The 16,625-nt window shown below is 41.5% G+C and overlaps 1 protein-coding gene across 4 annotated transcripts in view; it reads left to right on the top strand.

Moving 5' to 3' along the window:
- Positions 1-205: 205 nt before the first annotated feature.
- The window catches only part of alkbh3 (alkB homolog 3, alpha-ketoglutarate dependent dioxygenase), a 75,600-nt gene continuing 59,180 nt past the window's right edge, over positions 206-16,625 (top strand). Inside the window, exons 1-3 of one of the 4 annotated variants that reach the window (XM_043705476.1) lie at positions 206-307; positions 6,634-6,750; positions 14,171-14,268. In XM_043705476.1, the coding sequence (XP_043561411.1) occupies positions 6,672-6,750; positions 14,171-14,268 (177 nt within the window). In that variant the 5' untranslated portion in view covers positions 206-307; positions 6,634-6,671. Of the gene's footprint in view, positions 630-3,770; positions 4,090-6,633; positions 6,751-14,170; positions 14,269-16,625 lie in introns of those variants that run through there. The other 3 variants (XR_006313898.1, XM_043705474.1, XM_043705475.1) reach the window with 3 other exon arrangements.

Raw genomic sequence — 16,625 nt, 5'->3', positions numbered from 1 at the left:
ATCACTTCTCCCATTCCCCTCTCGCACCATCACATCTCCCATTCATCTTTCTCATTCCCTCCACCACATCTCCCATTCCTCTCTCTCCCCCTCTAACACATCTCCCATTCCTCTCTCTCTCTCTACCACATCTCGTATTCCTATATCTCTCTCAATCACTTCTCCCATTCCTTTCTCTCTCCATCACCTCTCCCATTCCTCTCTCTCTCTCTCTCCTTCCATCTCTCTATGTCCTGCCCCTTTCTCTGTGGCCCTATGAGACCGCCCTTTTCCTTATACAGATGAAGGATACTGGAGTAATTTCGAGGTTATGTATTATTTTTGGGGATTGGGGGTGTTACCTGAAGAGCTCTAATTGGCTGTTCCCCTGGGCTCTGGGGCCTTTATTCCCCACTAAGTGCCTCACTCCCTCTGTCTCTATCTTGCCGGCGCCATGTCCCAAGGCCACGGGGCCCAGGCTGGAGTTTAGCGGCTCTAAAAGGCGACAGATTCCCGGGAGAGTGTTCTCCGCCCTCTGTCCGCGGGGCCGGAACCGAAGAAAGGACCCTGTACGATCCTCCGGAGCTGCTTTCCCGGCGGACACCGACCGGAACCTGAAAGCGTGAGACGACCGGAAATCAGGGTCTGAGGTGGGAGCGCGAGCGGAGCAATGCCCCATAGCAACCAGGAACCCCCATAGCAACCGCAGAGACCCCCCAACAACCAGGAATCCCCATAGCCACTGGAAAGACCCTGTTAACAACTCAGAATTCCCATAGCAATGACAGAGACCCTCTTAAGGGCCAGGAATCCCCATAGCAAGCATAGAGACCCCCTTAAATGGAATTCCCTATAGCAACTGCACAAACCCCCTTAATAATTGGCAATCCTTATAGCAATCATACATACCTCCTTAACAACTAGGAATCCCCATAGCAACTGCAGAGACCCCCTTAACAACTGGGAATTTCCATAGCAACTGCAGAGACCCCCTTAACAACTAGGAATCCCCATAGCAACTGCAGAGACCCCTTAACAGCTGGGAATTTCCAAAGCAATAGCAGAGACCCACTTAACAACCGGGAATCTCCATAGCAATTGCAGAGACCCCCTTAACAACCGGGAATCCCCATAGCAACTGCAGAGACTCACTTAACATGGAATCCCCATAGCAACTGCAGAGACCCCTTAACAACTGGGAATTTCCATAGCAACTACAGAGACCCCCTGAACAACTAGGAATCCCCATAGCAACTGCAGAGACCCCTTAACAACTGGGAATTCCCATAGCAACTGCAGAGACCCCCTTAACAACTGGGAATTTCCATAGCAACTGCAGAGACCCCCTTAACAACTAGGAATTTCCATAGCAACTGCAGAGACCCCCTTAACAACTGGGAATTTCCATAGCAATTGCAGAGACCCACTTAACAACCGAGAATCCCCAGAGCAACCGCAGAGACCTCCTTAACAACCAGGAAACCCCATAGCAACCGCAGAGACCCCCTTAACAACTGGGAATCCCCATAGCAACTGCTGAAATGCCCTTAACTGGGAATTTCCATAGCAACTGCAGAGACCCCCTTAACAACTAGGAATCCCCATAGCAACTGCTGAAATGCCCTTAACTGGGAATTTCCATAGCAATTGCAGAGACCCACTTAACAACCGGGAATCTCCATAGCAATTGCAGAGACCCCCTTAACAACCGGGAATCCCCATAGCAACTGCAGAGACTCACTTAACCGGGAATCCCCATAGCAACCACAGACCTCCTTAACAACCGGGAATCCTCATAGCAACCGCAGAGACCCCCCCCCCCCAACAACCAGAAATCCTCATAGCAACCGCAGAGACCCCCCCCAACAACCAGGAATCTCCATAGCCACTGGAAAGACCCTGTTAACAACTCGGAATTCCCATAGCAATGACAGAGACCCTCTTAAGGGCCAGGAATCCCCATAGCAACCATAGAGACCCCCTTAAATGGAATTCCCTATAGCAACTGAACAAACCCCCTTAATAATTGGCAATCCTTATAGCAATCATACATACCTCCTTAACAACTAGGAATCCCCATAGCAACTGCAGAGACCCCCTTAACAACTGGGAATTTCCATAGCAACTGCAGAGACCCCTTAACAGCTGGGAATTTCCAAAGCAATTGCAGAGACCCACTTAACAACCGGGAATCTCCACAGCAATTGCAGAGACCCCCTTAATAACCGGGAATCCCCATAGCAACTGCAGAGACTCACTTAACAGGGAATCCCCATAGCAACCACAGACCTCCTTAACAACTGGGAATCCCCATAGCAACTGCAGACACCCCCCCTCTAAAAACCGGGATTCCCCATAGCAACTGCTGAAATGCCCTTAACAACCGGGAATCCCCATAGCAACTGCAGAGACCCCATTAATGACCGGGAATCTCCATAGCATTCGCAGAGACCCCCTTAACAACCGGGAATTCCCATAGCAACTGCGGAGACCCACCTAAAAACAGGGAATCTCCATAGCAACTGCAGAGACCTGCTTAACACACGGGAATCCCCATAGCCACTGGAAAGACCCTGTTAACAACTCAGAATTCCCATAGCAATGACAGAGACCCTCTTAAGGGCCAGGAATCCCCATAGCAACCATAGAGACCCCCTTAAATGGAATTCCCTATAGCAACTGCACAAACCCCCTTAACAATTGGCAATCCTTAAAGCAACCATACATACCTGCATAACATCTAGGAATCCCCATAGCAACTGCAGAGACCCCCTTAACAACCGAAATCCCCATAGCGACCGCAGAGACCCCCTTAACAACTGTGAATTCCCACAGCAACTAATGTGACCTCCTTAGCAGCTGGGGATCTCCATAGCAACCGGAGAGACCCTTTTAACAGCTGGAGAGATCCCCTTATCAATCGGGGAATCTCCCTAGCAACCAGACAGCCCATTTGGAGCTGGGGAATCCCTTCGCACACAAAATGGCCCCCTTAGCAACCGGAGAGACCTTTTAGCAAATGAACAACCCACTTATCAACCAGGGTGATCCCTCCCCCACATCTGGCAACCTGTCTCACCCCATTAGCAACCGGGTGAAATCCCCCTGAGCAAACCTGGGTGGGCCTCCCCTACACCCGGCAAACTGTCAACTTGTTAACAACCAGGGAAATCCCCTTTACCAGACAGACCTGTGAACTACCGGGAGAATCGCAAAGGAAACCTTCGAGACTCCAGGGGATCTATTGCAACCAGACAAACCACTTTAGAAACTGCGAGAATTGCAGAGAGATCCCCTTTGTTCCTGGGGAACCCCCATAGCAACCAGGCAGACCTACATGCTCAAAACAACCAAAGAGATCCCCCTTCTCAATTGGAGAGATTCCTTTTGCAACCAGATAATCTCCCTTAGCAACTGGAGAGACTCCCTTAAAAGCTGGAGAGATCCCCTTAACAACCAGGGAATTACCCTTAGCAACTGCCTTGGGGTGGCATGGTGGCTCATTGGTTAGCACTGTGCCCTCACAGCACCAGGGACCCGGGGTCAATTCCAGTCTTGGGTGTTTGTCTGTGTGGAGTTTGCACATTATCCTGTGTCTGTGTGGTTTTCCTCCAGGTGCTCCGGTTTCCTCCCACAGTCCAAAGATGTGCAGGTTAGGTTAATTGACCGTGCTAAATTACTCATAGTGTTCAGGGATGTCTAGGTTAAGTGCATTAGTCGGGGTAAACTTACAGTAGTAGGGTAGGGGAATGGGTATGGGTGGGTTACTGTTTGGAGGGTCGGTGTGGACTGGTTGGCCCAAATGGCCTGTTTCCACACTGTAGGGATTCTATGAGAACCAGAGAAATGTTCTTAACAACCACGGCAATCCCTTCTTGACCAGAGAGCCCATCTGCAACTGGGCAATTCCTGAGCAACAGTCCCATAGCAACAGAATAACCAGGGTGGTGCCCCACTCCCAGCAACCTGTCAGAAAAATATAGAATTCCTCCAGAGAACAAGGAGGCCATTTGGCCCATTGAGTCAGCACATCCTTGGTCTCAGCACTGCCACAAACTCGATTCACCAGCTGCCGCCTCAGGCTGACTCAGTCTGTTGGAACCCAAGCTGGTGAGTCGATGTAAAAAAAAATTCCACAGCACTATTTTCCATAAGAGGAATGTTGTGCCCGGTGCCCTGTTTGATATTTGCCCCTCATTCACCATCATGAAAACAGATCGTCTGGACCTTATCTTCTTGTTGTTTGAAGGATTTGCAGTGTGAGAATTGCCTGTTGTGTTTCCTGCGTGACAACATGATGTCCTCCCAGTGAAAGTACTTGATTGTGAAGCACTTTAAGACTTGTGGTGATAAAAAGTGCTATATAAGTGCAAGTCTTCCATTGATACTGGCCCTTGTTATGTTAAACCATGTTCCCATGTGCCACACACATGAATGTAGACAATCATATGGGACTACTTGAAAAATGATATTCAAGCCAACATCAAACTGAAATCAGATCATTACATTATTAATTTGTGTTTCATTTCTGGATTCCCATTGCATGCAAATTGTCTAACCCATTTGCTTCACTAACAATAATGTGTTCCTGACGTAATGTTCTTGGCTGCTAAGCACCTTGGAAGACCCTGAACATAAAATGACCCATTTTAACACACTTTTTTTCTGTTTTCTATGAAAGCTTATCTTCAATAGATGTGTCCAGCCACAAATGGTGCACTTACAGCCCTGAGACCCAAGATCCAAATTCAATGATTTCTGCCTATTCCTCTGAACACAGTAAAATATCCTTTATCTTGGTGTACTGCATAAGCAATACTTGTTGCCTGTGTGACAGGCTGCAGGAAGTCCTGTGGTTAAGAACACTCCTTAAGAAAGATCCCTTGTTCTTTAGCTGTTGTTTATTGCAGAGTAAGCACACAACTGTTTCAGTTTTCAAAGTCTGGAAAATAAACTTAGTGTTAACCAGTGTAGAGACCAATTTTAGTAGATTTTCATGGCGAGGATTTTAGGAAACCTTGCCATGAAAATCTACTAGGTGCAAAAAAGCTGTACTTCAGTTGGATTATCATCGCACAAAGGAAACTTTTGCCAATCTATAGAATCAATAAACAATAGGTGCAGGAGTAGGCCATTCTGCCCTTCGAGCCTGCACCACCATTCAAGATGATCATTGATGATCATCCTTAATAGTATCCTGTTCCTGTCTTATCTCCATAATCCTTGATTCCACTATCCTTGAGAGCTCTATCAACTCTTTCTTAAATGAATCCAGAGACTGGGCCTCCACTGCCCTCTGGGGCAGAGCATTCCACACAGCCACCACTCACTGGGTGAAGAAGTTTCTCCTCATCTCTATCCTAAATGGTCTACCCTGAATCAGACCCTTGTGTTTGGCATTCATCTGTTCTTTGGGGCGGCTCAGTGGTTAGCACTGCTGCCTCACAGCGCCAGGGACCCGGGTTCAATTTCTGCCTCGGGCAACTGTCTGTGGAGTTTGCACATTCTCCCTGTGTCTGTGTGGGTTTCCTCCAGGTGCTCCAGTTTCCTCCCACAGGCCAAAGATATGCAGGTCAGGTGAATTGGCCACGCTAAATTGCCCGTAGTGTTAGGTGCATTCGTCAGGGGTAAATGTAGGGGAATGGGTGGGTGGGGGGTTACTCTTCAGAGGGTCAGTGTGGAGTTGTTGGGTCAAATGGCCTGTTTCCATACTGTAGGGAATCTAAACATTTATAAGCAAAGGTTCAACATTTGAAAGTCTTTCACTTTTTGGATTTTCTTGCAAGCAAAATGGAATCATTTAATCCCCTATCCATTTTGTAATTCAGACCCATTTCTGCCATACCTCTGTTAAATTTTATGCTTGATAGAAGTCACGTCCTAATTAGCTTCCACAGTGAGATGCAATATCAATGATGAACGTGTGGAAAAATGGATAGTGGATTGCAGTCTGTCACTGCATATTATTTTCAGTGCGTGCCATAAACTGTTCCTTCGTCACCAACTGTATCTCTCAATCTAGCTACTCTTTGATGCTGTTTGTGACTTGGTCTCCTATTTGGCCTTGATGAGTATCCAACAACAACATCCTCTATGTAGCCAGGACCACCTATTTTCACCCTCATACCATCGTCTAGTTCCATCCCTGGCTCATCCCTGATTTCAATTATAGTTGTAAACCTTGTCTAGATCTTCATTCCTCCAGGCTTTAACATTTCTGCCTCGGCCAGTGCTAGATTGTCCACCTTCAAAGCTCCATAAATTTGAAATTATTCCAAAACTGTTGCCCATATCCTGGGTTGTACAAAGTCCCATTCACTAATTACCCCGTGCTCACTGATGGGCATTACCACTGATTTGACACAACTTCATTTCTACAATTTTCCTTCAAGTATTCTTCTCTGATGGTGACTCTCTACATTCCTGTAACTACCTGTAGTCCTGCAATCCTTTTCACTTCTCCTTTTCTGGCCTCTTGTTCAGTCCTGATTTTAGACACTCCAGCAGTGGTAGATTGGAACCTCTCCTAAATTCTTTTGTGGTTTGATATCAAATTGTCTTTGAAATGCAGTGGGATATTTCACTAGAGTGATGCAGCAATGTAATTGTAGGTTGTTGGCCTGAAGCCTGAACTCAAGTTCTTTTTTTTTTCAGTGTGTTATGGCAGTGAAGAAGTGAGATTTACAAGCATCATGGCAGACAAAAGACAGCGGGCAAGGGTGCAAGGTGCATGGGCAAACCACAGTAAGACCACAGTAAGATCACTTCAAGGTACAGAACTTTAAAACTAATCATCATCTATTTTAGAGATGATGGGTTTATTTCTGATGCAAAATTACCACGGTCATGGGGAAATCTAAAAATGTGTTTACATCTTTAGAATAAAAGACCTATGGTTTACCAACATAAACTGGACAGTGCAATTTTTGCCTAGTGTTTTGCTTGTTTCAATGACAAAAAAAAATTTGCCCAGAGGGTAGTGAGCCTGTGGAATTCTCTGCCACAGAAAGCAATTGAGGCAATAACATTGAATGTTTTCAAGAAGGAGTTAAATATGGTTCTTTGGCCTAAAGTGATCAAGAGACATGGGGAGAAAGTGGGAGCAGGTGCTGACTTGGGATCATATTGAAGGTGGAGCAGGCTCAAAGGTCCAAATGGCCTATTCTTGCTCCTGTTTTCTGTTTTCTATGTTTATGAAACCACTGTTCTTATCTGCTCATATACTCCATGAGATGGTGTTTCGTCAGTTCATTTTAATGCTTTAAAATGACAGATATGGAACAATAATAATAATATACATTTTGAGCTGCTGCTTTGGAAACTTAGGTTCACAGTGCTTGAGGATTGTGATACAGCTGTTTACTGTGGGTTATGCAGCCTGGCAGTACAGTGCTAGTGTAACAAATTCTGAATTAGGACATCCAAAATTGCATCTCAGCGTCAAATAGCATTGGAATTGTGCTTTATCAATTGAGTTTACTAGTCTTGTTTGGATCACCAGAGGAACAGGAGTCCACTTCCTTTCCACTTTTCTCCATAATTCTCTCTTTGCTTGAGGGCAGAACTTGTCCAGAATGATTTGAGGCATTGATGTGTGACAATATGCACAGGATGGAACATACAGCCTTCCTGATCAAAGATAACAGATAAGAACTGAGGGGGCGAAAGAATGACTGAAGCAAATTTGCGACTAAAATTCCCAATTTATGACAAGTGATGGGACATTTCCTTTGTACAAGTTGCTCAGAAAAAGTACCGTATATACTCAAGTAATAGTTGAATTCTTTTGACTACTTTTTAAGGTTAAATTTATGGGGTCAACTATTACATGGATATTACTTTTGAGGGGCTGAAATTCATGCCTGTCAAAATTCATACCGTATCATTAGCACAGCCCAACTGATCTCTTTAAAAAACAATGAATTGTGGTAATTCTGAATACCCAGAGTGGAACACAACAGCCAGCGGACTGGGTGTGGAGCAGAACAACTGGCAGACTGGAAAGCTGGAATGGAACATGACGGCCGGCACACTGACTCATGAGTGTTGATCTGTTATCTGTGAAGAACTAGGGTCGACGTTTACACAATATATATGCACAATTTCAGATTATTTGGCCAAAATTAGGGTGTTGACTATTCCTCTAGTATGTACGGTATATAGAGTCATAGAGACGTACGGCACAGGAACAGACCCTTTGGTCCAACCCCGTCCATGCCGACAAGATATCCCAACCCAATCTAGTCCCACCTGCCAGCACCCGGCCCATATCCCTCCAAACCCTTCCTATTCATATACCCATCCAAATGCCTCTTAAATTTTCAATTGTACCAGCCTCCACCACTTCCCCTGGCAGCTCATTGCCATACACATACCACCCTCTACGTGAAAAAGTTTCCCCTTAGGTCTCTTTTATATGTTTTGATGGGTTTTATTACTCAAATAATTAATGATTTTACTAAAGTTTTGATATTAGTATCGTTTTACATGGTTTGTGCTGTCGCAACTATTTTTTTTGTTGCTTTTTGGACCATATAAATGCTATCAAGTGTCTTGTTTAGCGAAAATTGACATGAAAGCAGCATTCACAGGTCCAAATGACACATCAACAAATCTTCTGCAGAGTCAATAGAATTTCTGCAACATAAGGAAAATAGAACATTTTATCAAAAGAGTATACTTAGTTTCTCAATTTTCAAGCATGCTTGAAATTATTCAGCACAACAATTGTATGTCAAATCATCGTGTTTTGAAGATTTTGTTTCCCTCTTTCTTGAGCCTCCCACAAAAGTGTTCTTTTCCAGCTCTCTGATAGAAGGTAGTCTGGAATAAATCACTTTTAATTTTTCCATAGAGAGATAATTGACCATAGTTTTGTATTCTTTCTCCCATTTAAGTTTGGTATTGGAAATGTGAACATTTATCCTGTAGTTTCAAGGTTTTTTTTTTTCATTCGTTGACAGGATGTGAGTGTTGCTGGAGAAAGCGAGCATTTATTGCCAATTCCAAATTGCCCTTAAAAAGGTGTAGGTGAGCCACCTTCTTGAACTACTGCAGTTCATGTGGTGAAAGTGCACCCAGAGTGCTGTTAGAGAGGGAGTTCCAGTATTTTGACTCAGTGACAATGAAAGTTCAGTGATACGCTTCCAAGTTAAGATAATGTGTGGCTTGGAAATGAACTTACAGGTGGTGGTGTTCCTGTGTATCTGCTGCCCTTGTGGACATATTGGGTAATTTTCAACATTTCTGGGTAGATGCCTGTGCTGTAGCTATTACTGGAACAGCTTGGCTAAGGGGATGGCTAGTTGTGAAGTACAGTCTGTAGTACTATTGTCAAAATGTTGTCAGGATTCCAGATTTTACACCTAGATCAAGTATCCAGTGCCTTCTGCCTTTTAACATGGTATGAATTGAATTGGCTGAAGCGTGGCTCCTTTAATGCTGGGGTTGGATTGTTTACTTGGCGCCTCTGGCTGAAGACAGGACTTTGTCTCAAGGAATGTGCAGTGGTCACTGCTACTAATGCTGTTATACTTCAAGACTTTTACACTATGACAGTCCCAGTCAGTATTTGGAAAATTAAAACCCCTACTATAACAACCCTATTATTTCAAAATATTTCCACCTCAATTTCTCTCTGGCCATTGGGGGACCTGTAGTACAATCCCATCAAGGTGATCATCCCTTTCTTATTTCTAACTTTTACCCATATAATTTCACCAGATGATCCCTCAGAAATATTCTTTTTAATTATAGTAGTAATGTTTTCCTTATTCAAAAACGCCACTCCTCTCCTATTTAGCAGCCTTTTCTATCCTTCCTATAGCAACTACAATGTGGTGATGGTGACATAATGGTAACCTCCCTGAGTGAGTAACCTAGAGACCCAGGCTAATGGATCACAGGCCAATAGGGAAATGTGAAATTCAGTTAATAAATCTTGAAAGGCATGTTGGTGATGATGATGATACCATTATCTATTCTGGTCTGGTTCACTGATATATTTTAGAAAGGAGAATCTGCCATCCTCACCTTCCACCTTGAATCCAACACCACAGCAATGTGGTTGATTCTTAACTGTTTTCTGAAATGGTCCACCAAAACACGAACCACCTAACCATCACAAGATCTGTGAAAAGGAATGATAGCAGATGGATCATCAATCATCTACCTAGGCATTGGAAAAAGCAATGGCACACTCAATTCTGTTGACATGGGGCAGTACAGTGGCTCCGTGGTTAGCACTGCTCCCTCACAGAGACAGGAACCTAGGTTTGACTCCACTCTCGGGCAACTGTCTGTGTGGAGTTTGCACATTCTCCTCCTATCTGCCTGGGTTTTCACCGGCTGCTCTGGTTTTCTCCCAAAGTCCACAGTTAAGTGGATTGGCCATGCTGAAATAATCAATAGTGTTTTGTGATGTCTATGCTAGGTGGATTAGCTAGGGTAAATGTGGGGTGACTGCATATGGCAGAGAACTGGGTCTGGGTGGAGTGCTCCTTGGAAGGTTGGAATGGCCTCTTTCTGCACTGTAAGGATTCTATGACACTGCAAAGACCTCCCTCAATAACTGGGGGCTTGTGCCAAAATTGGGAGTGCGGTCTCACAAAAGCTTGACATAACCATACTTGTGGAGGCATACATTACAATGTCCTAGAACCATGAGCACCATCCATAGGTATTTCCAGTCCCACTGTTAGGACAGGTCCACCAGAGGTGGCAGCATACTGGTTTACAGTTAATAGGGAGTTGTCCTGGGAGCCCTCAACATTGGCTGAGAAGTCCATAAAGTCTAATGGTATCAGGTCAAACATGGGCAAGGAAACCTCCTGCTAAATAGCAGACAGCTAATGCATCAATTCTCCTCACCACTTTGTGAAAACACTGAAGATGACCAGACTGCAGAATATACTCTGGGTGAAGGACTTTAGTAACCATCATCATGAGCAGTTGGAAGACCAAGCTGGCAAGACCTAAGGGACATTGCTTTTGGACAGGGTCTGCAGTTGGTAATGAAGAAACCAACAAGAGGGAAAAATGTTTTAGACCGCATCCTCACTAATCTGAGTTTGTTAAATGTGTTTAAGAAAATTTTCTTTATCAATATGTAAAGCTGCAACATTAAAAAGACATTTGGATAAGTACATGAATAGGAAAGATTTGAAGGGATATGGACCAAATGCAGACAAGTGGGACTAGTTTAGTTTGGGAAGATGGTCGGTGTGGACTATTTGGACTGAAAAATCTGTTTCCATGCTGTATGATTCTATGATGCTTCCATCTCAGACCATAAGATGTTACAGCAGAAGGTGCCATTCAATGAGATCATGGCTAATCTGATAATCCTCAACTCCACTTTAACATAACCCTTAAATCCCTTCTTAAAAATCTGTCTGTCTCAACCTTGTGTGTCCTTTCTGACACCTCTACTGCTCTGTGTGGTAAGGAATTCCACAGGTTGACTATACTGTGAAAGAAGAAATTCCTCCTTATCTCTGTCTTAAATGGGTGACTCCTTACTTTGAGATTATGGCCTCTAGTCCTAGACTCTTTCATGAAGAAAAACCTTTCAGCATCTATTCTGTCAAGCTTTCTAATAATGTTGTGCATTCTGATAATATCGCTTCTCATTCTTCCAAACTCCAGTGAGTACAGGCCCAACCTTCTCAAGCTGTCTTCTCTGGAGTGCCTCTAATGACAGTATATCTTTCCTTGAGTATTGCACTGATCCCTTTGGCACTCCTTTAGTCACAAGTTGACAATCTGAAAATGACCCCTTTCTCACAACTGTCTGTCTTCTAATCGTTAACCAATCCTCAATACAATATATTTTCCCTAAGACATTTGGCTCTTATTATATAACTGAATATGTGGAACTTTTATCAGATATCTTCCAGAAATCCAAATATATTACATCCCCTGCTTCCCTTTTATTTCTCCTGCTTGTTACATCCTCAAAATTTCTAATACATATGTAAAGCATGATTTCCCTTTCAATAATCCATGTTGACTGTGCTTGACTATAATATGTATTGCTAAATGCTTTGCCATTAATCTTTTATAATAGACTCTAGCAACTTCCCAGAATCTAAATATTCTTGAAGATTACTATCAGTGCATCCACTGTCTCTGTAGCTAATTTATTTACTATCCTAGGATGCATCCCATCAGGTCCAGAGGACGTGTTGGTCTTTAGCCAGATTAGTTTCCCTAATACCTTTTCCACCAGTGGTGGTTTTATTTCTTTACTCCATTTTGCCTTTGATCTTTTAGTACTTTTGGAATGCACTTGTGTTTTCTACTATAAGGTCTGAGGCAAAGTATTTATTCAACTCCTCTGCTATTTCCTGGTTCCCCATTATTATTTACCCAGCCTCATTTTCTAATGTTTACTTTGGCCTTTTTTTTTCATCCATTTCAAGAAGCTCTTGCTGTCCATCTTGATCTTATTTTATTTTCTCCCTCTTGTTTTGGCCCTCTTTCATGGATTTAGAAAAAATTCCCAAATCTTCTGGCTTACCATTAATTTGTGCCATATTTTAAAAAAAAAATTAATTTGATGCTATAATTAACTTCCCTGATTAATCATGGTTGGCTTATTACCTACCTAGAATCCTTCTTTCTCACAGAGATGGAACTTTGCTATGAGTCATCAAGTATTTTCTTAAATGTCTGCCATTGTTCCTCAACTGCCTTGGCTGCTAAACTCCTTCCCAATAACCTCCAGCCAGCTCTGCCCTCATCCTTTGAAATTACCTTTAATTATTTTTAGGGCAGTTGTTTCTGACCCAAGTTTCTCCTGCTCAAATTGAATGCAAATTCTACCATGTTGTGGTCATTGTTTGCTAGGGGGTACTTTAACCTGAGATAATTTATTGAAACCTGCCTCATTGCACACGACCAGATCTAAATTAGCCTGATCCACAGTATAATGTTTTTAGGAATGTTGTTCCATCTTACCCAATCACTCAACCATTTGCTAGCAATATTTTATCAGTTCGGACAATGTCTAAGGCTGAATTTCTGACCCATCACTTCAGATGGTGATGAACATGCTGTATATTTTCAACATTATGTTTCACGTATCCTACTTCCAGTATTTGAAATTTCACCTATTTTGTGATTTTGTTTTGTGTCAATGTTAAGTATTTGAAAAACTAAAAGTTGCAATACAAATTCTGCTATAGCTTGTGAATATGTGCTTATATTATTTAACAGAATCATAAAAGGTCAACTACTTATGAGATAGATCATCAGTTTACACAGCATGATGTGATGTTTCTTCTGTTAGTGTGGGACTTTCATAAAATGTATGTTTTGATTTTAAAAGGCACTTTATAATTGCGAACTGTCATTTATTCAAGGCTCGTTTAAGAAAGAGAAAACGATGCATTAATTACTTGTTTCTTTCTAGAACCCATAATAATCCCTGTACCATTTTGGTGGTCGCTGTGATTAAAGCCATAAATGTTCCTCATATTTGCTCAGTTGCATGGTTACAATACATGTCCAGATGAGGGCACCAAGTGCTTAGCAACACCAATGACAGACTTGGCAAATCAAATTTTTGGAACAATTGTTGCTGCTCATTGTTTGTGTCTACGAACCAAACACTATTGTGTCTGAAACAGTCATTTTTGCTTTGATTCATGAATTAGTGTCAGGAGTTGCGAGATCTGACATCCTATCCAAAGAAGCACACATTTCTTTTGTCGCTTTTTGAGAGAATTCTTTTTTTAAAAAAAAAATTGTTTTCTTTCCTCAGTGGATTTGGTGGTGTGGATGGTTTGTGGGTAAGAGGTCATTTGAGGAAGATGTCACAAAATTATTTTGACTGACTATGTTCTGCTACAGAAGAAGTAGTTGAATATGTCTATTGAGATAAGAACAAGTTATTGATATCAAAATAGTTGGCTTGATGCCTTTTTTGAAGAAAAATATTCATGTTAGAAACTTTAATATGAGACTGGGTGAAAATAGATCAATTTCCTAAATGGAAATGTAATCTTGTTGGAACATACATCTTCTTGGGTGAGTGTGTGTAAACATTTGATATTTGATATGTTGCATTGATGTGACTCCCTTGTATCTTTAGTGTACTTAGCGTAGACAGTGCTGATTTAGAATGTAAAGGAGCATTTTGTGTTTGTAATATTTGCATTTTGAAATGTAGTGTGACATTTACTTCTAGTTCACAGGAATTCTTCAGCAAATGTTGCTGGAACACACTGGCTACCAAATGAACAAGCTGCAGCTGATGGAAGATTTGTCTTTCAAAATCCAACAGAGGTAATATAACAAATGAAATATGTTTTTAAGTGCATGATCCTATCTTGTTCAGTACATTCTGTCCAATGTTTCAGGCATTATATGACAAAGTCTACTGACGTACAGTACATACCACAAATAACCAAAGTTGAAGGGAATCAAATGTGCCTTTCATGAATAGAGATCAACCTTTTATTTTGCTTAATGCAGAACAGCAATAGACTTATCAGACAGATCCCTGCATTCATTCCACAGCTAAGCCATGTAAGAATGAAAACAGGGGAAGTACTTACTTTTGTACTTTAGTTCTAAAGACCTGAAATGTTAATATTGCTTTCTCGCCACAGATGCTGCCAGAACTGCTGAGTTTTTCCAGCCATTTCTGTTTGTGTTTCTAATAAAAACTGCATCCGTAGTTCTTTGATTTTTTTTTGAAGTATTTACTTCCTGATGTAGACAGGTCTTTGCAAGTGTAGTCACACTTTTCTCATGCGGAAAGAAAATTCAGACATGTTTCGCTTTGGATATTGTTTGATGCAATAGGAACATTTTAGAAATGTATTTCATGCAATCACGTCTCAGTCCTGCAGCATATTAATATTTTAATTCTGAGGCAAGTCAATTCTATTAATTTAATAGCATATTCACCAATGACATTGATGTATGACAAAACTGTTTAATGGTATAATTTATTGATGTATATTAGCAATTTTTCTGTTTCCAACAAATAGCAACTGTAAATCCCACCCGAGTAACACTTCTGCCAATGTGTTTACAGGGTTTAAGGTACACCTCCTCAATAAGTGAATGCTTTGTGTGTAGGTTTGCTCATCACAGTATGCCTTAACAGTTCATTCACTCCTGAAAAGGAAGTATTCCAGACGGATACAGAATGTTTGATTCCAGCTGTGTTTCTTTTCAAGACACTAAAAATTGCTGGCTAGAATTGCCTGCAAGAAAACATAAATGTGACTTATTAGAACTATTGCAGAGGGTAGATTCTTGATTTTGAAATTCTTCTGTAGCATGGAATTTTTCCTGGAAACTGTTCTGATCTGTAGAAATTTTGTCTCTTGGATGTAAAAAAAAACACAACATCCACATGTTTTAAATTTTTACAATCTTTGCTGTGGCTTTTGATACTGAAACCAAAGGCAAAAGCTACAGTTATGCTTTTGATATTCAGTAAGCCAGTCTGAAGGCTTCTCTAAGTTGAAGAAAACAAAACCAACACAATTAACATAGATGAAACAAATAAAATAAATGGGTTGATTTGTTGTCGGTATAAAAGGACTGTAACAGTATGTTCTGGATAATTTTATTGACTTAAAATCAAGAAGTAATTATGGCCTGTATTCACAATAGGAATATTGAAAATAGTTAAGCAAAAATCTTCTTAGATTGCTATCTTTTTTGTATTTTGCTTCTTAAATAGTGACTATACAGTGATGAACGACTAACATAAATATGTGAGTGATGGGGATAATTAATGTTTAAGTACATTGTGTGATTGGGTGAGTTCGGGCATAAGTAACTTCAAGTGAGTAACAATGTTGTGTGGGTGTGTGACAGTGTGGGTGATCATGATGCATTGGAGAGGTAACTGTGTCAGTGGCAGACTGTGTGTGACTTATGATTCAGAATAGAGAGAATATAGTTGTCTGGAGGACTGAGAGACCAGGACACAGAGTTTTTTCAGTTACTTATCCTGTGAATATGTTTGATTTTCTTTTTTATTCCTCATGTTTCTGTAAAAATACAGGATTTTGAAGAAAACCTTCCCTGCGCCAATTTAACCAGCAAAACTGATCATTTTCCTCCTCTTGCTTTGAGGGTGTACAAATAATGCTTTGCTGGTGCCAATGTTGAAATTGATTTCTTTTGCAACTCACCCTTCCTCCTTATTTAGGAAGCATTTGTATAGCAGAAGGAATTGTAATTGTAAATCTATATCTTGACAAATGTGACTTGCCTGCTGAGCCTGTCACTGTGTTGTAGTTCTCAGCGACCCTAGATTTAACATTTGTTTTTCAATTTTGCTTCTCAGTCCTCTTGTATTTTCCCCTAGTTTTTAGAAAATGCATGTGTGACTTGAGATGATATGGTGTCTAAGACCCTTCATTTCCGTGAGGAAGCACCTGGCTGCCACTTGGCTTCATTCCTGAGAACTGACCAGAACTGAGACTTTGATATGCACAATTAGTCAATTTAAAAGCACAATTGGAATTAGTCCTCTTCATAGAGAAATGATGCACAGAGTGGAAAGATTCTAAAATGGAAAAAAGGATCATTTAAAGCAAGAGTTGGATTTGAGTATATAAGTGCACATTATTCTTAATCTGAAATCATTTAATTGAAATTCTGACTTTTAAAACCTT

Source organism: Chiloscyllium plagiosum, chromosome 16 (genome assembly GCF_004010195.1).
Source record: "Chiloscyllium plagiosum isolate BGI_BamShark_2017 chromosome 16, ASM401019v2, whole genome shotgun sequence".
NCBI classification, from domain to species: Eukaryota; Metazoa; Chordata; class Chondrichthyes; order Orectolobiformes; family Hemiscylliidae; genus Chiloscyllium; species Chiloscyllium plagiosum.
This window is presented reverse-complemented; position numbering and strand designations above follow the sequence as displayed.